This window comes from Equus przewalskii, chromosome 1 (assembly GCF_037783145.1).
Source record: "Equus przewalskii isolate Varuska chromosome 1, EquPr2, whole genome shotgun sequence".
NCBI classification, from domain to species: domain Eukaryota; kingdom Metazoa; phylum Chordata; class Mammalia; order Perissodactyla; family Equidae; genus Equus; species Equus przewalskii.
The window spans coordinates 6,183,114-6,203,363 of record NC_091831.1 but is presented as its reverse complement, the minus strand read 5'-3'; the positions used below and the strand labels follow the sequence as shown (position 1 = coordinate 6,203,363).

The 20,250-nt window shown below is 42.5% G+C and overlaps 2 protein-coding genes across 4 annotated transcripts in view; one reads left to right on the top strand and one right to left on the bottom strand.

The window, feature by feature from the left end:
- DOCK1 (dedicator of cytokinesis 1) overlaps positions 1 to 20,250 on the top strand; it is a 503,206-nt gene that overhangs the window by 208,042 nt on the left and 274,914 nt on the right. The gene's annotated exons all lie outside the window — the stretch shown is intronic.
- INSYN2A (inhibitory synaptic factor 2A) overlaps positions 1 to 20,250 on the bottom strand; it is a 59,633-nt gene that overhangs the window by 6,120 nt on the left and 33,263 nt on the right. Inside the window, exon 3 of one of the 2 annotated variants that reach the window (XM_008526047.2) lies at positions 12,328 to 12,399. The exons of the other annotated variant lie outside the window; for it this stretch is intronic. Within the exon in view, the coding sequence (XP_008524269.2) occupies positions 12,328 to 12,399 (72 nt within the window). The remainder of the gene's footprint in view (positions 1 to 12,327; positions 12,400 to 20,250) is intronic. 2 annotated transcript variants of the gene reach the window in all.

Genomic DNA, 20,250 nt, shown 5'->3' with positions numbered 1-20,250 from the left:
TTTGGAGCTTGGCTGCTTTCTTCCACTCCCTATTTCTCTTTTTCTGGAAAAGCCTGCAATAAGATCTTGGAAAGGATGGGTAAGGTCAGCAGGGTGCACTTGTGGGTGACCAGCTGCTGCTGTGCTCTGCTAAGGGAAACCTGAGAGTGTCATTTTAGTCCCTTTCCACTTTTCCTGTGGCCTGGAGGAAGGCCTGGCCCTATGTGCGAGGCTGTACTGGTGTTTTCTGCATGACGTTGCTTCTAACCGCCATCAAAGGCAGCAGGCCTCCCCTGTGTAGTCTGGACCTGCTTCAGAGTGGTTCCAGCACAGAGACTTACTCTGTAGTCAGATGGGCAGACGGAGCGTCTGTGTGCCAAGTCTGGGCTCCAGACCTCGTCGTCTCTTAGGACTTGGCTGGGGGTTTACCCAGCTCCCTAAAGCCTCCGGGTCTTGATGCCCTGCAGCACACCTGAGGCAGGGCGCTGCTGCTGGTGCCACTCATCTCCTGTGGGCGAGACCTGCTGTTTGCACTGCACTGTCAAGGGACTCACCCATCATGCTGAATGCTTATTCCTCGGGAGCATGAGCAGTCTGGAAAAGTCCTGACTCTGGAGTTTCAAAGCATGAATGTGAATGTGGAGCCAGGCCAGCCTTACCTGTGCTAGGTGCTCTCCCTTAATTATCACCCGAGTTAGACAAAGGCTGCAGACAGTGTGGGGTGAGACAGAAAGTTCCAGGACTGCTGGGGCTGTGTACAAGATTTAAATACCCAGAAGCTGCTATATGCTTATGTCTCTCCTTTCTCTGCCTTCGTCCCTTTCCTCCCACCAGACAACGGAACCATTCAATAAACCCTTGGCATTGAGAAGTCCACATGAACTGAAGCTGTGCCACTGTGCGTGCCATTGCAAAGCCATTTGGAGCACTCTGTGTGCCTCATGGTGATGAATGATTAGAGCAATGGGGTGTAGACTTAATTTCTTTGCTTAGTCTTTTTCTCTTAAAAATGAAGTTTTAAGGATGGGGGCTTTTCTTATGAAATTATTCTTCTGTACATTTCCAAAGAAATAAAAATCGGTCCTACATCCCAGCTGCTCCGTCTGCTGGCACCCTAATAGCTTTACTTGCTTCCTGGAGACTCTGCTAGGCTCTGTAGTAACACTTCTCCCAGCACTGCATGGGATTGTGCAGGAGTGTTGTTCTAGCTCCTCCGGCTGATACTCTGCTGTCTAATGCTCCTATAAATACACGGACCCTGCCACGGTTTCCTCAGCAAGCTGTCACGTACTCCTCAAATTAATTTAAGGGGAATGTATTTAAAACACACCATTCTCCAATCCCCTGTGTGTAGTGCATAAGAGTTAAAAGCAGGTGAATTTGGCACCCAAGCACCCAAGCACTTGTTTGTTTTCTAGCGTGGAAGGAAGCCTGAAATCTCGGATGTCTCTGGCCTCGACAGCATCAGCGTGGCTCAGTGGGCTGCAGAGCAGAGGCTTCTGTTTTTCTCTTTGAATTAGATCGCAGAGTCCCCCGGTGCTAACCGTGGCCCTGACTGACTCACGCTTTGCCACTGTGGATAAATCATCTCACCTTCTGGGACCTGAGCTTGCTGGGCTGTGTAATGATGGTGGAGATGCACTCCCACCCCACAGGGCATTCCACGAAGCAGCCACACTTGTGGGGAACCACGGTGCAAGCCCAGGAAAGCCAGTGCGTTGGGGTGCGTGATGGCGCTTACTGTGGGGAGTTGGATGGGACAGATGGTGTCTCCAAAGCACAATCCTTTATGTCTACAGAAGCAGCCAGAATCTGGCCGGCTGCACATTAGCACCATGGACAACACCAGCGTTGTTCAGAGGAACCTGAAAGTTAGGGTCCGCGGTCCAGACCTGGCTCCCTTGCTTGCAAGCTAGGTGAATTTAGGCCAAGTTTCTTCTTCATTCTGGGTCTCGGTTCATGTCAAAGAACCAGGACCCAAAACGGCCATCATTCTCTCCTGAACGCATTTCCATGTGAATTTCTGAGGGCACCATACATTCAACAGTTCCAAAATCGAATCTTTCCCTAGCCTGTTGCTCTGTCCTCCCAAACGTAGCCAGCGGCCACCATTCATCCAGCTGGCCAAGCTACCCACCTTGGAATCCAGCCTGACCTGTCCGTCCTGCCTGCTGCCATCAGTGGGGTCTGGTGCATTTGCCCTCAGCAGTCTCCAGTGTCCTTCCTGTTGGGCCCCCCTCCGCTGCCCTAGTCCAGATCTTCAGCAGTTTTCTCTTTGGCCATTGAAATAGCCAAGTCTCATTCTTCCTCTCTCCATTTCTCTCCCCCCTCAACCCTTTTCGAGTTACCAGTCTCCTTAGGAGGACCTGAAACTCCCTGACAAACTTCTGCTCCTCCTTCAAACCTAGGTCACATGCTGCTGCTGCTTTCTGTGGATTTTCTAGAATAACCACGTCTGCCCACTGCTCCTCTGGTCCTGTCCAAACTCTTCTGGAACAGATTGCTCCTTGGGCAGGGTTGTCTCCACATTTTTACTAGAGCACATCCAGCTCAGGGTGGACTGTAGCTATTTTTTCTCAGGACTGTGAACTCATTGAAAGGCGGACCATGTTTTATTCATCTTACATCTGTGGTGCATTTAGTACAGTGTCAGGCTCAGAACATGCTCTTTGTTTACTGAATTGAAATAAACTGACAAACTGAACCCAAAACCCCTCACTTCTAGTCTCATCAAAATGCTGCTGCTCTAGTTTCTACTTTCATTTACAATTTATTCATCAAAATAAATATATGTATAAAAAATAGGCCTATATGTTACATACGTATATTATATATATTATATATGAATACCATTCCAATAGTTTCAAATATTCATAATTTGTAATTACTAGCTTTTAACACTTTGAACATAGAAATGATTCATCATAGCTTTGAATCCTTCCCTTACCACTCTTACACACAGTAGGTACATAATCAATGTTTACAGAATAACTCTAAGATTTAAAATACCAGAAATAGATGGGTATTCAATAATATTAATTCAATATAATTAATCCAATTCAAATAATCAAATTCAATATAATTAATCCAATATATTGAATAATATTAATTCAATTAATATTATCAGTATTTTCAATATAGATTTATTGATCTATATTGATCTATATCCAAACTATAAGATCTATCCTCTTTTTCCTGGTATGCTATGGCAAGGAAATTATGATCACAGTTAAAAAAAAGCAAAACATTAGTCTGTTATTCCAGCTGTCAATTATACTATGAAGTATCTAAAGTTACAGTTAGACAGTGACTTTCCTGAATACATGCTGGTTATTTACCCTTACCTTCTTGGAGAACAGTCACACTCCTTTTATGCTTGACTAGAGCTCCAGCCTCAGTGTCCATCTTATCTGTGACTTTCTCTGAAGCACAAATACTGGCCTGGCACCCAGGCCTAATCTAAGTGCCCGAGTTTGAGGGCTGGCCAGATGCACAGGAACCAGGGAACCATGTTTTAACCTCCTATAAATTGTGAGGTTGAAGTGGAAACCCTCAAGACCTATTTCTAACCTCTGCCCATAATAATTTCTCAAGGAGGAATGCGACCAGATCACTAACAAGAGTGTCGTGTCTATTAAGTATATCTTCTGCCACACCCCTAGCAAGCCACAAAGATCATACATTATATTTAGAAGGGGTCAATAATTATTAAATGTAGCCTGCCAATATGCTGCCGTCCCTGGCCGCAGTGAAGAGCACGCAGTTTTTTATCTCTGGGTAGGAAGTGCGTTGTAACTGCACTGTTAAATGGAGAAAATACGTGACTGTCCAAAATAGGTTGTAGTGAGTCCAGCAGGTGCCAGGGGTGGAACACCAGGTCGGGTGACCTGATTGGCGTTGGCCAGGATCTTGGCCATCACCTCGTCTGCTCTTCTCATTTTGAAGATGGGCACTCTTCTGCCCAGAGAGAAAGACTTCTGGGGTCACAGTGCTGGAGCTAATGTACAAAGCAGCCTCACCCCCCTGAGCTACCTGCGCAGTACTCTGAGTTCTAGATGCTCCAAGGAGCTCCCCTTCTATTCTGACATGAGCAGAGAGAGCCATCTTCACTGGTATGAAGCAATGATAGTCTCATCACAGACCAGGAAACCATTAGCTTCTTGGTTTTTTTAATAAAGTCTATTTTATGTATTTATTTATTTATTTAGATTGGCCCTGAGCTAACATCTGTTGCCAATCTTCCTCCTTTTGCTTGAGGAAGATTGTCCCTGAGCTAACATCTGTGCCAGTCTTCCTCTATTTTGTATGTGGAATGCTGCCACAGCACTGCTTGATAAGCAGTGCATAAGTCCACGCCCAGGATCCAAACCCGCAAACCCTGGGCCGCTGAAGCAGAGCATATGAACTTAACCACTATGCCAACAAGCCAGACCCTGTTAGCTTCTTGCTTGTGTCCTCTGGTGTCACCCTGGACCAGTCTAAACCCCGGGCTCCCTGCCATCCCTCCAGGGATGTCATATCTATGAGATTAGTTCTTTCAAAATGACTGACGGTAGCAGAGTCAGCCGAGTGGCCCTAGCAACCACTGTCTTCTCTAGTCACCGTGCCCACCGTGAATTTCACATGACCTAACTCAGGGCATTGTGTTAAAGACTGAATCCTGTATTCAGCCCCTAGAAAAATCTCCATATTCATCTAAAAATGAATTACATTGATTTCCTCATGAAGTTGACAAGGTAACCCTGTCCCTCAGTTTTGGACATTGGTGAATGCCTCCTTTAACTTTTCCCTTTGGCATAACCAAAGGTGAACGTCTTTAGAGGAGGGTCATCAGTATAATTAACCTTTCTCCGCTGAATAAATTTTAAGTAATTGCTTTACGAATAATATGTTGAAATGAGTGATCAGTTTTCAGTTTTATAGCTGTAATCAAGTTTACAGCATCTGATATGTATCAGAATTACATTTAGAATTAACGTTACTAAAGGTTACTAAAAGGTTACTAAAGAGTACTAAAACATTTCTAAATCTTTACATATTGGGGGAAAAATAATATATTTTTAGAATTCTAATAGAAGAGAAAAACTTGAGTTATTGGCATTGGTGATTATCAAGGAGAATTTTTGAGGCCTGTTAAATCACTTTTTTTTCTGACTTTTAATTTACTTTATTAAAAATTTTTAAAAAAAATTTCATTACACCAGAATAACATTGCATAAGGTATTATCCAGGGAATCATTTCTCTCATCTTCCTCCCACCTCATCACTCACTGTAAATACTAAGAACAGAGCACTAAATACTAGACAAAAGGCTAATTTCCTCCACATGGTTCATGTTGTTAAAGAACTTAATATGCGCAAGTGGTGGTAATTGAAGCAGGACTGGAAGGGGCACTTCCACTAAGAGATAATCACTAAATGACAAAGGCTGCAAAGACTTCCCTCCAAGTGGGCTCTGGACAGGCAAGAATTGGCACCATTTCTGCCTACAAATGCAATTACCTCTCTGAACAGTAAGACTTCATTAGTCTCGAGGCTTTTAGTTCTGGAGGCTGTCCTGATCCTGCGCTACCCTCACCAGCTCTGTTTTTGCAGTACACCACAATCTGAAATTTCCATGCACATTTTTATCTGGAATCTTTGCAACCTTATATTTTGTGCTCTTATGGGTAATGCAATGAATTATCAAAGATGATTTGAGAAAATGCAACCCACTAATTCTGCAAATTCCTCCTTCAATCTCCTAATATTAGGGTATTTTATTCATCTTTCCTGAAATCCCTCCAATCATTTTTGGAAAAAGCTGGCAGAATTGAGGAACTTCCTACTTGAAAAGCAGTCAAAGACTGCAGTGTACTGGAAAGTTCCCCAGCTGCTGTAAAGATGAGTGCACACGTGTAGCAAGGCATCCCCTTCCATCCTTGGGCATGCTCTGGCTGTTTCTCCCCCTAGTTCCCGTTGGTTGTTCCTAACCTTCTTGCCTGGGGTGGGGGGCTCTAGAGAACACATCTAAACCTCCCACCTGGTACCCCTCCAAGATGATGCTGTCACCTCGGAGTCAGCTGTCCCCACCCAGGTCAAGCATCCTGGCTTCCTTCAGCTCCTCCTCATCTGCCTTTCCTCATTGTGTCTGTGGCCCCCACCTTTAGTACAGAAGGTTCCCTTTTGTCGGTGCTCTATTGTTACAGGGTCTTATGGTAGGGGGTGTGTTTGGGCTTGTCTTCAGCCAGATTACGACTCCTCGCCAGCTCTCAGCGTGTGGCACAAAGGCTGTCATCTCTAGGAGTCCTGTGCAAAATACTTGCTGAAGAAATGCATATAAAGCATCAAATGGAAAGGACTTCGGGTATTGTATCAAAATGGTTGTTTGAAATCCTGCCTGTGCCTGACCATTGATGGATTATATCAAATGATGAAAATATGACATAGACCACAGGGCATCTGCAAGCTCCCTCCCTCTGTGGTGTTGAAAACAAAGTGATAGGCAGAGCCTTGGTGTTCCCATCCACTCAGGTTCTCAGCCCACTCACTGATGCACTGCATAATTATTAATGTCACTCGAGGCCAGCTGTGTGGTGGTTGACGATACAGAAATGAAGCAGGTGTGGGCAGCATCCCCCTGGAGGGTACTGTCACTTCAGGTCTTGTAACTAATGGTAGGAACTCTAACACTTTACAGGGAGACTTTAAATTCTGGTAAAGATTCTATTTAGTCAATCTGAGTCAGCATTATTATTATCTTTGAAATCTTGCTTTCATTCCCAAAAGGCTTTGAATTGAGGTTAGCACGTGCTCTTTTCATAAAAATGTGCAAATTTGAATTCAGGCCATTTTGTGGTGGTGACGATTATACGAATTAACCACTTCAGTAAAGGAGGGAAATGGTACATCTCATTGTTCTTCTCTGAAATAAATCTGAACAAAAGGTGACTCATCAGTGGTGTGACTCATAGATTAGTCTGACAAGAGAATTACCCAGATAGGCTGCGTACAAAGGCTGTCAACTGCTTATGAGCAAAGATTATATTAGTAATTTATCCTTAAAACATCTTCTGAAATAATTACAGCTTATTTTGACAGGAAATATGAATGATCATCCAGAAAAGTTTTACTAAAGAAAAAGGAAACTTCCATCTCTTTTAATCTTTTGTCATGCTGAGACGGTCTTTAATTAGAATTTCACACTTGGTCCGGATCACAATTGAAGGGATGTCATCGTGGGAAGAAATGTGATCATGTCAACCACCTCAAAATTCCCAGTTATGGAAAATATCACTTTTGATGCTTGGGGTTTCAGTGGATTAGTGAGCAGGGCAATCAATTCACTGCCCAAGAACGGTTGTTCGACTCTACGTAAATTGATTTGCCAATACAGGAATGGATGTTATTTGGTTGAGAAATGCCTTGTGACTGTCCACCCTTTCACCTCCATGTGTATTTTCTGTTGAAGCGCCCAGACCCATTCCTTTCATAATCGTATATCACTCCCTCATGGGATTTCAGAGCTGGAAGGGACCTACCTCATCCCTTAGTACAATCTCGCATGACTTAGAGATTTCATGGACATCCCACCAAAGAGAGAGTAGGGGTTCAGCCCTAGCCCCTGGGGTGCCCAGTACCTGAGCAGCAGACTCCAACAGGCTGATGTTTCCAACTTTTTGCTTGTGGTTCTGGCAGGCATTTTCTCCTGAAATTGCTTTAAGACCTTTTGTCCTTTTGATGTTTTTTCTAAGTCCTGTAGATTTCCCTGACAGACTTATTTTTTACAGAGAAATATGTACCGCCACCCACGGCAAAGGTACATATTTATTACAGGATTGTGTTGATAAAACCACAGGGAGCTGGGTCTTGAACATGGTTCCATTTGCATCTCCCTGGGCCAAGTGTTACTGGAAACACAATGGATTCTTATGCTGCTTGGAGAGGGTAATTGATTTCAATTGAAAAGCAGTGTGGAAATGCAAGACAGACGGGGTCAAATTCATTGACCTCCAGGGCTCTCTGCCTGCCAGCAAACAGGTATGACAAATTGCAACATGTAGAAATGGCAGCTATGATGGCCCCTCATGTTCTCCCAGTCTCTGGGACAACCACAGTCCTTTGGCATTTCAGAATTTCTTTACTTTGAAACTCCTTTAACCTATTGAATCGTGAGGTGCTCCAGGTATCCCAAAGGAAAGACCAAGAAGAGTGGCAGAGATGCTGGTGCGAGGACTCACAGGAACATCTCTGAAGTCTGGGATGCAGGCCCTGGTACCCGAGAGCCTGGGTGCCAGAGCCAGGCTTGGAACCAACTGCAAGGACCCTGACCTTGAGCTAAACTCATTCCTTCTGACGGGATCCTCTCTATAGAGGTGTGCAGGAATTGAAGGATGGCTTGTTTGCAAGTTTCCTTGGTAAGAAGAAATGGACTTAAATCATAAAGACTTTGAAATTTGGACACTTGCCCTGGCTCACTTTGGGTCTATACTTGTGAGATGTTGTGGCTGCCCATGTGCACAGCTACAGGGTCACCTGAACGGTGATTTCTCCTGCCCAAGGACTATTGAGTTCTGAATGCTTTTCTACCAAAGAAACCTCTAATCTTCATGAAGCATTTGACATTTGAGGATTGAATCATAGGGCTACCCGAAACCTGAGAAATCATCTGGCAGAATTCTCCCTTGCTCCGCCCATCCCTTTCTTTTTTGGCAAAAGGGAACCCCGAGGGAAGTAACCTATCTCTGTAACAACTGTCAGCCACCAGGGCCAACTCAGATAGACATGAGTCCTCCAGGAGCCAGAGGGAGCATTCCCTTCATCCTCTTATATCAGACTTTGATATTCTGATAGGATTATAGAAGGCCCCTTAACCTACATGCTAGATTAACCACCACTACCCTGTCCCCTGTGACATAACTGACGCCCACACAGGCCAGATGCTCCTGGCGAACAGACTTCTCTGTTGTTGACCCGTGACCCTCTGTTGTTCCTTCTCCAGCTGCATGCTCACCAAGAGGAGGCTGTGTTTGAGTCTGTTTATGCCAGCTGTACTCATCATTGAAATGATGTGATTTATTTGAATGTTATGTAAACCAATGAAATATAACTGAGGCAAGAGAGAATGATTTCTGTGAGTTAGGTGCTTTGGAAAGAGGAGCGTGCTACAAAATATTGAGCGTGAAAAGGGGAGGAACAAATCAGCATCCAGAAGGATTCTGAATCAGGTTCTTTCCCAAGACCTCATTCCACTTCAAAGGAAGGAAAATGAGTGTGGTTCATGGAAGATAACCCCACTCAAGTGGGGGCGCCCACATTCACAGAAGACATCTGGGCCTCACCTCGAAACACAGGCATGGCTTTAAGTCACGTAATTGTAAAATCTCAATTTATATGACTCCACCTCTTTTGACTGGTTTTCAATTAGTCAACCAGAAGTGGGCTTCACTCCTCTTAGCATCTATAGAGCTCAGAAAACTTTTGCCTCATGTCAATAATGAATGTACAGAGTAACTTAAATTTTAATTATTTCTAATATAAAGTGATAGGAAAATTGAGAAACACAGTTTGTTGAATATGTTCAACTCGGTAGTCATATCAAGACCTTGCTTGAATTAATAGTTGGAAGACTGCGGGAACCCCCCTGAAATGGAACCGTTAAGCCTTCCAGAGGAACTTCTGTCTGCAGCAGAAATTTGAGGTTGGGGGCATTTTAGTTGTTGTTATCACTCTGAAGGGAGGGAGTTTAAAATACTTTCCTGAAAAAAATCTAAAACTCCGCTTTCTCTCTAGTACCATCTCTCCAGGGATGCTTTGCTCTGTCTAGAGGCCTGATGGTAGGGTTGGCATGGCTGTAGATGGCCTCGTCTCTACTCAGTTCCTGAAGACCCACACCACCAAATCCACGGTCCCTACAATCGCATCTTTGATGAAAAGATCTCTGAGTAGACATGCGTTTTCCCAGTTCATGAGAGAGAGCCAAAGCGATCACAATGGCCCGATCACTCCTCCTGGTGAGTCTTTGCTAAATTCTGGCGAATTCCTGTGGTGCTGGGACACTCACAGGTCTTTTGAAAAGTGGGCCAGTGGCTGGTGTATTGGGATTCATGCAGAATGGTGGTTGAGTCAGTTCTAAATTCCTGAAGGCTAATTCCTGAAAAAGACAAATTCCTGTCCTTCACAGGCTTGTTAAATCACTTTTAATAGCACTTTTAATGTATGTTACTTCTGGATTAGAGCTAAATTTATTTAAATTACTTCAGTTACATTGGAGAATGTCCTAATAAATTCTTTTTTCAGTTCCCCCACAACATGTTAAATGGGTTTATGCTCATCAAGCTCACTGTCTGAACCTTTTCTGAAAACTCTGCTCACTTCTGCTTTGTTGCATTAAAAGACTGGATGAGCTTCAGCTCCCAAACTGACAAAAGCTCAGCTGTGAGGATACCTGGCAAGGCTGCACCTTCCTCCCTTCTTGTGCTAATCGACTGATGTTGGGGCAGGTTTATTTTATGTCAGGGTTACGTGGCTTTGCTTTCTTGTTGATTGAAAATTCCTTTCCACCATATGAATGTAGTGAAAAGATTTCCACTAACCAGACTTCTCTGATAAGTTGCTATCTCTGAGAAGATAATTTGTAAAGTGTAGGAGTTCTTGCTAAACAAAGCTTGCCTGGGTGCTTGCTTTTCACCTCCTCCTTGTTAACAGTGGAGAACAATTAGGGGGCTTGGCTTGCTGGGCCAGGGCTGCTGCAGGGTCCTGGCTCCCTGCGTGCTGCTAGGGGCCTTTAGCTGCTGGCATTTGGCTTTCCCTAGAGCTTCACTTGGTGATGGTTCCAGCAAGGCAGGCTTTCTCAGTTCCGGCTCTTTTGACATTTTGGACCAGATGACACTCTGCTGTTGGAGGCCGTCCTGTGCGTTATGGGATGTTAGCAGCATCCCTTGCTTCTACTTACTAGATGCCAGTAGCACCTCCCTAGTTGTGACAGCTGAAAATGTCTCCCTCGAGACCTTGCCAGATGTCCCCTTGGGAGGCAGAACTGCCCTCAGTGGAGAGCCCCTGCAGTAAGGACTGTGCTGGTGTGACACCTGGTGCTCATGTCTGCCTTGTGGTTTCTTCTGCCTGCTCCCAGACAAGGTCACCAGGTGGCCCAACTCTGCTTATAAAGAACCTGGAGCCCTGTCCTGGATTGTGTGATGGGTTCAGGATTGTGTGGACTCAAGGTTTTTGCTATATTGAAGACGTTTATGCCCTCCTCCTGTCTCTACCTTCTTGATGAGAGGATGGTAGCTTTGAAGATCTTTCTAGAAAGTGTATTTGGTGGGAGATGGGAGTTCCTTTACATATATTTAGATATTTAACTATGCAGTTAGAATTGTTTCTGATAATTGGACAGATCAACTAAGTTGTTCTTCAGGCTTAATTTCTAAAAATGAACTAAATTATGACATTTCTTTTGGCTCTCATATTTTGTTTGTGAAAATTACATTTCTGAAAAGAACAAAAAAAGACAGTAACCTCTCTGAAGGTTGTAACCATGTCTTAAAATACTAAATTATTGGGGCCGGCCCCATGGCTGAATGGTTAAAGTTCTGTGCGCTCTGCTTTGGCTGCCCAGGTTCGTGGGGTCGGATCCTAGATGCAGACCTACTCCACTCATCAGCCATGCTGTGGAGGCATCCCACATACAAAGTAGAGGAAGATTGGCACAGATGTTATTAACGCTCAGGGCTAATCTTCCTCAAGCAAAAAAGTAAAAATAAAAAAACCCTAAATTATTGCCAAAAGCCTAATATGGCTTTTGCTTGTTGCAATTTCTGCTATATTCTTATTGATACTAGTAGTCTAAACACACTTCAAATGAAAAAACATGAATACCAGCTGTAGGGGTTCTAGAGAGGGGTTTATGCCCCAAGGGACATATGTGCCATAATACTTGTGAGTTTCCAGGAAGTAAATTGCACATTTGGTGTGAGCAGCCTGGGTTCTTCTGTGGTATTCCTCGCACATACAATTTGGTTTCCAGGCTTTGATCTATACCATCTGAAGGGTTTATATTTCACAGCCTTTCTGGAACACACAGTACAGTGCTCATGGCTATCGATTCCAAGGGAGCAAGCTATCAAACTTACACCAATTTTTGTAACCACTAAGATGCATTTGCAAGAAAAATGAATTCCAGCTCTCCCTCATCCCATGATCCTATACCTGGGGTTGAGTATTTAGAAGTAGCTTAGAATTATGGTCAGGTAAGGTCCTTTTTGTGTGATAGAATCATCCCAGCATGGCCCCAGATGGTACTTGCATTCGTGGGTAAACATCATTTGTCACTCATAATACGAAAGTGGGAAGAGGAGAATGTTAACATACCTATAGATAATACATGCACTGTTCCTGCATGTGTCACAATTAGCTGTGTCTTGCCCCGTCCGATATGAAAGCCTACAAGATAAGAACAGGAGAGCATTACAAGTGGTGGCTGGTGGTTGCTGGCTTTTATAGAGCAGACACCTCAAATCAGATGCTTTCCCAATGCCACTGCTCATCATGGTAATGGAAATTAATTAATGTGTATTTCCCATTTTGCTCCTGTCTCTGCATTTATTGTACACAACCAATGCAACGTCTACAGCTAAGATGATATTTAAATTAAATTTAGAGTGTGAACATAAGCTGGTAGATGAAGTAAATAATCTGATTAATCTGATTTTGTTATAAGCAGAGGGAATTTGGGATGTTTTAGTGCAGCTTTATATTTATGGTGTTTTGAAGAAACTTGGAGGGAAAACCAACCCCAGATATGCTGACTCCGTGGCTTGTTTTTGCCCCACTACCTCGTTGCTTGTTAAGAGTACACGTCCGCAAATTTCCGCCCTTGGGCCCAATCCCTCCCTCAGCCTGACTTGGTCCAGGAAGCTAAGAGTGGATTTCACATTTTTAAATGCTTGAAAAAAAAATCAAAAGAATAATAGTATTTAGAACGCATGAACATTAACGAAATTCAGATTTCAGTGTCCAAAAATAAAGATTGCAATTTTGTCAATAAAAAATAGTGAATATTTTTATATAAGTTCCTACACAATATCCTTGATTTTGCCTCATCTATGGCAAATTCCAGAATATTTATTCTCTGGCTCTACAGAGAAAAAGTTTGCTGACCCCTGTGGTGGAGTATCCTATTGCTGTAGTCATGCCTTCTGATTTCCTTGCTGTGCCTATATTCTCCGGTGAGTTCTGTCAGTCCTATGAGGCCAGACCAATTTGCTTTTTGTGAGGGAGATGCTAACTCTCTTCCCTCTAAAAAAATAACCTTAGAGTATTTTTTTGGAGTATATTGTGAAAGGTTGTATAAACTTAAAGCTTTGATAAGCAGGATTTTCTTGACCAGGCCTTGAATAACTCTCAGCCCAGTCATCCCAAGAAACTAGTTTGGGGGTGCTTTCCCAGTGTTTCTTGTAACCACTTTGCTGACCTTTCCTCTGTGATATTTTTAACAGGCAGGAGTATTTTTTCGCAGTATTACTTTGTACCCAGGGACAAACATGATAACCAGAATCTGTTAAATTCGTGGCAGAAGGAAAGCTTTCATCAGAATTGGCTTATACACACTCTGGGGGCAAATTTACATTTATAGAGTCACTCAATGTAGTAATAGTGTGCACAGAAGGTTTCCTGTCAACATTGATTGTCAATATTTTCATCACCTTCAGTAAGCAAACTTTATGCATCATGGATTTTGAATTGAAAATAACTTTTGTTTTCCTCATTATATTTTGTGTTACGTAAACATTTGACAAAAGGATTTTCCACTCAGTGCCATGATGTCTCAGTGAGCTTCAGTAAACTCAGACTTGACCTTTGAATTCTGGTGTGTTTTATTTTATTTATTAATAAAATGACCATATTCTGCCCCAAAATCATTCTGCCAGTCATTGCCTGTGACCCATTGTATTTGAGCCGGAATTGGAATCATAGTGTGGTTGCATTTGTGTTGACCTTTGTCCACCATCATTTCTTGTATTGAGCTCCTTTGATGCCCACATTGGGCCTTTTCCCCTCCCCTTGCCTTTGTCAGGAGAGAGGAGCAATAAAGAGCCTGTGCCTTACACCCTCCCTTTTTCTTCACCAGACACGGCAACTGTTTTTCTTTTATCCCTTTCCTCTTGATGACAGGCCTCAAGAGTACATTCCTCCTGAACCTTTCCACCTGGCTCCAGATTTGTCGAACCCATTCCAGGGTTCTTTCCTGTCATGACACTGACCTCCGTTCCTCCGTGCCTTTTCTATATATAATGCCTTTCTCCATCCAGCTGATTCTACTAGAGCTTGGCCCTAAGCTCATTTCTGACTAGGGTCACTTTGTACAATATTGTGCACAGTACTTGAGCCCATGTCCTAGCAATGACATGTCTGATGTGGAATGTGTTGTAAAACTGTTGGGTTGGGTTGCAGATGAGAGACTGCTGCTATTATTGTGTAGTAACTGCCAGCCAGGGGAGAAGATATATAATAGTTGTCTAATATGTGCTAGTCACATTCCAAAGTTTAGGTTTTTAAAAGAAAACAGACAAAATCAGGGGTCATTTCTTAACCTTTATCTGAGGAGCACTCTTTCTGGGTTCCAAGGTATGAATTCCAAGCTCACAGAACCTTCCTGCCCTAGACCTCAGGACAAATCTCTGTCAAGCCTCATCAATACCAACACCCCTTCCTTGCCTGGTAGCATAGATTCCCAAGTGTCTCACTTACATTAGAGCCTTGAGTCCTCAAATTAATTATGCTATCCTCATTTTACAGAAGAGAATACAGTAAGACTTCAGGTCCGAGATCTCATTATTCTTAGACCCCAGGCTTCAGATGCTCTGCGATGCCCTGTTTGTACCTGGGGACTGGTGTTCTGCACTATGTGTAATTGGCAGCTCAGGAGAGTCAATGAATCCTGCAATGACAGGACAAGGGCTTCAAGTACCTGAAATGCACAAAAGGATTCTCTTGCAGGACCTTGGAGTTCTTCAGTTTGAAACTGTTTTTTAAAGCTCTTTCTGAAAAGACTCTATTCTTATGACCTTGTAGAAAGCACATATATTTTTTTTTACCCTGTTACAGTCAATAAGCAAATAGTTATTAAGTGCCTACTAAGTATTGGGCATTATTCTAACCACTGAGGAGACATTTTTGAATAAGACAGAGTCTTTGTCTTTATGAAGCTTATAGTAGAGCAGGAGAGGCAAGCAATACATAAACACACGAATGAATGGATGGATAGACGGATGGATCATTTTTGATACTGCTCTGTGTTAAGGAAGTGTTGTGAAGGGGTGGCTTTGGCTAGCACATCAGTGACATGACATCTGAAATGAGACCTGAATAATAAAAAAGCAGTTAGTCATCTGAAAATCCAGGGTTGAATGTTGTAAGCAGAAGGACCATCACGTGTGAACATCCTGCAGTGGGAATGATGTTGGCATGTTTCCAGGATAGAAAAGAAGGCTAGTGTGGCTAGAATAGATGGAGCAAATGGGGATGGAGAGAGATGAGATCATGTAAAATAGGAAGCTCTTTGGACAATATTTTAAATTTAATGGAAAGCTACTATAGAGTTTTTCTTATAGGTGGGTGAAAGAATGACATGGAAAACACTTCCTCTTAACTTTTACTGTCACCCCTCTCCTTTTATAATATAATTTGCATTTAATTTCCTTTCTCTTCTTTCATTTACAACCCAACCTAACCCACTCAAACCTGAGATACAGTATAGTCTGGTTGATGTCTGTTGATAAGAAGCAAATGAGTCATCATGTCTACTTTATATGGAGATGTATCCATGGTGACTCTTTTTTTTTTTAGCTAGTTTAAAAGAAAATAATTGGTGGTCAGTCATATTTCCACCATATCTGTAGTATGAAGATGCAGTATGAAGAATCTGAAGTATTTTCAGGATCTCATTGCCATGAACTTCTCTTGCAGAGACCCTTCAGTATGTTTCTAAGGTTTTGTTTAGGACCTTTCTTGTGTTTTAAAGGATTCAAATGTTTGGACTCCATAAAGGTAGTTTATAGAAATAGAGGTCAACGAGAGATTAATTTGAGGGTGAAATTTAAAGTATTGCCCTTGCGTCATGTGGTCAAGTTCCAGGCTGCCTCCAGCAGCTAATGTCAATCAAGGTATGCCTGCCAAAGTTTTATTAAGCATGAGGATGTTCCCAGTAGAGAGCTTAAACTATGTAATCCATTGTGCTTATTGCTTTGATAATCCATCTAATAGTCTTTGGAGCTTCCAAGCTGTGGGGGTTTGGCTTCACTGATAGTTTTGTGGTCACATTAATAATTGTGTTGCAGCATCTAAATGAATATGTTCTCCAAATGCAGACAAAACAGATAAGTTCTTTCTATAGGACGGGGAACATAAAGTGCTGTGATGGAATTTCCCTATTTTTTCCTTCTCAATTGGAAGCAAGTCATAAAGCCAATACTTAGAATGATTATCTTTCTAGATTTCCACTGCCACAAAGAGAAGCAATCCAAAAACTCTGAAATGCTGGAGCAGATACTTCTCCAGTGACAGCAGGGCTAGAGATCTTTCGTGATTAAAAGTTTGGAGAAGAGAGAGCTTAGATTATTGATGTAAAAGCTGCAGAGGAAGAACATCTCAGTGAAAAATTAGACTTTTTTTTGTCTTGCAGTTAATTGCTACTGTTGTAAAGCTCTCTTCTTTTTTGTTTTGAAGAGCTTATACCTAATATAGGTTTATCATCCTGGTCCTGTCACAATGCCTGGTACACCCTAAATGTTTGGTTAATATACACTTGACCAACTAATAGAGTCAGTCTTTGCCTTCTCATATTGAAGCCCAATAACAGATAAATCTAATGAAAAAATTCCAAGTAAGTGCAAAAAGCAAATGAAAAGTATAAATTTTGAAAAGCTCTGGTCCTTACTTTTTTCCCAGTACGAACCCCTTTGGAGCTCAGTGATAAGCACGCTTATTATAAATATGGATTTTTAATGCATTATTTTTTGTAGACATCATTATTTATTGTCCCATTACAGTTACTTGCCATTTGTCTGTATTTTCTAGTCTTAACAATGTATATAACTTGAGTAAAATATTCAGCACCAAGGACAGCACCAGAACCAAGAGTCTATGGTGCTGTCTTTCAGTACTTTTTCTTTTCTCTCCTGTTGACCCTCTTGGCCCCTATCCCACAGTTCTAATCCAGGGACCAATTCCAGGACCTTCAACCTCTCCTCGCTTGATGCCCTTTGGACATTAATGGGTCAGGGTAGCCAAGTAGACATGAGTAATGAAATTCAAAGGGGGATGTAAAGAGCATGGACTCTGTGAAAGCACGAGGAGGAGGAGTTGTGCCTGATTTGTTGAAGCAGAAGGGATTTGGACAAGCTAATTTCACAAGGTGGTTTTGGTGGAGTCCAGTTTTAGAGTCATTTCCATTTCTGCTTCATAGTGAATCAGATTTCTTCACAAGAACTTGCTCTACTTTAAAGAAAGTAAAATGAGTGTCATTTAGGAAGACAGCATGGAACTCTACTCGGGGTACTCCCATTCGAAGAAAACATCAGGGCCGCCTTTCTTTAGCGGCCTGGAATTCTCAAGTTTAACTCAGCATGCAGTTTATCACTTTTTCTAGCTACCTGAGGCTTCTTTGCAATAATCTGCTCCAATTCTTTAGTTGTCTTTATAAAAAATTCCTGATAATAAAAATATACTTTTGTATATTTATATAAAAAAGACAACATCAGTGATAATTTTGGGTATGAAAGTTTTCAGTTATTCCTGTTGCCAATCACAGCAAAAGAGGCAATGGGGAGTGGAATTAACAGCAACAACAATAACAATAAAGAAGGAAGGCACGTGGCAGAGCTGGTGTAGCAGTTCTTATAAGAAAGCCGTGGGAATGATAAAGGAAGAAGGATGACTGCCAGCTTCAGCCTGAGCTATACCACGGCTGTGTCCTGGGAGGCAGGGACCGAAGAGCAGGGGACAGGAGTGACAGACAGCATCTGCTTTTTCATGAACACATCACAGGGAGATCTAAGACAGCAGGGCCCTAGGTGGTAGGAAAGGATGCTGAGAAATGTCAGAGAAAGGTCACCAGAAGCTTTCTTCCTGGCCACATATCCAAGCTGCTCAGTGTCTCTGAGACCTTGAAGATGGGGCCTGAGAATCAGGACTAACAACTCTGAGTCCTCCTCCCCCGTGTCCCCACCCTCCCCCCCCCCCAAATATTTGGTGAAAAAAGTCAGGAGAGAAAAAAAAAATACATTTCTTACTGTGCCTGTTATCAGAAGCAGCAAAGTCCAGCAAAATTATAAGCATCTCAGAGGAGAATGGTTGGCAACTGGAAATTAATTCTATGGTATTTAATAGTAATTACATTGGATTATTGGATTGACTTTAATGTGCTGTTTCTACTGCCACAGCCCCACAACACTATTTTCTCTGTAAGATCTTAAGTTCTCAATTGGAAATTCTCTTCTTGCCTTCTTGAATAACTGTGGATGGGGTGTTTGGTTTTAGATTTCAGAAAAGCATTCTTCTCTGAGCTACCATCACAGGTGTGTTAGCATGCAGCTGCTGCGGGCCCCTCTTCCAGCGTTTCACTTTTGCACCGAGTGCAGGGTGACCCAGTGCGAGTGACCTGGTTACTAATTTGCTGGTTTTTTAAATGGCATGTTGATTTTCAGCAAGTTTAGAGTTTCTACCACGTAAGCGAACGGCATTTTGGGTAATCTAAAATCAGGGCGTGATCCTTTAATTGCAGTCGTCAAAACACGAGTTACATAGGGTATTGGAATTGTCATTTTGCATTAACTCAAAGGTACATGTTAAGCCCTCAGCTAGAGATGGTGGTTGCTGCACAAAAGAACACGGCACAGTCTCTGCTCCCAGTGATAATTCTAGGCACTTGTTTAATTTATTCTCTTAATTCTGATCTCTCTTGTTCCTTTGGCTTTCTCACTGGGTGCCAAAAACCGTTTTTGTCTTCTGCATTCTAGTCCAGGTTTTTGCTCCAGCTGTCCCTTCATGATAACTAAGCCATCATTTATGTCAGCATCTTATAGGGGTTTTTCACTTAATAGTCTCAAAGTGGCATTAATTAGAGGCATAAAGTGATACCATTACTGTTGTGGGGAGAAATTAAATTTCAAAAAGTAGTCAAAGTCACCTGTTTTCAGTGACCCCCTCCTATGTTTGAAGGCCACCCCCGGCAGTAGTTTTGTCTTGTTCCTAAGGCTACGTTCTCACTAGGAATTTGCCAGGTTATGCCCCGGAAGTGTAGTTATTTCATGTATCAGCTGTTCAGGAGCTAACGTGAATTTAGCTAACGTGAATTCCCCATATATCCATGGTAACTCAACTATTCTCTTTTAAGCACTTGAGTGGTTAAATGCCAGGAATTGGGGAACATCTAATTTAAGTTTGTTATAAGAATATGAAGTCGATTTTCCTAACAAACACCAAGATTACCCATTGGTCAATAAAAGGCAGTACTGGCCTTCGTTGGCAATGGGAGGACCAGTTCCTTTCTCCCAGGAGCTGAAAGGAGCTGCCTTTTAGCCAGTGGCCAACTTGCTATGTTAGGCTGAGCAATTCTGTGTTCATTAGTGGCCTTGGATCCCCAAGCAGACAAAGCAATTTGTTTGTTTTGAAAACTGAGGTTGTGTTTTGAAAAACACAAAGTAACAGTGACCCCCCCCACCCCAATTCTTTGCAGCACCCCTGCCTCAGGAGAGTCTAAGTGGGCTCCTGGTTTTGAAGCCTTAGTGTTTGCAGGAGTAGCACCATCAACTGCCCTTCAGGTGCCTTTTGGCCAGCTGTCAATAACTTTCCCTACCAGAACACTCATCATTCAGTATTGTCGTGGCGTGCTTCATAGTTTTGTTTGCCCAGCTAACGTCTGGCGTGCCAGTTACAGGAGAGGTGGCAATAAAGGTTTGTGGATGCATGAAATGATGAATGAAAGAGCAAATGAAAAAAACATTAATTGGGAAAGTAATTTTGTCTCACTAGATCTATGAGGGTTGGTTTGATCTCTGTTCCAGTGCAATTTAGCAGCTCTTACTTGACATTTCAATAAAACTTTAAAGGACTTCCTTCCATGTTCTCTGCTCAGTGCCTTGAATATGGTATAGCAGTACCTACATTAGAGTTGCTTTAGTATCATCACCGAATCATTTGTGTTTAGAGAATTTTTATTTATTATATGACTTGGTTTTTCTCTTCTGCCCTTTTGCCTGTAGATGTGAGGCCAGTCCCATTAACTCTTGGTTT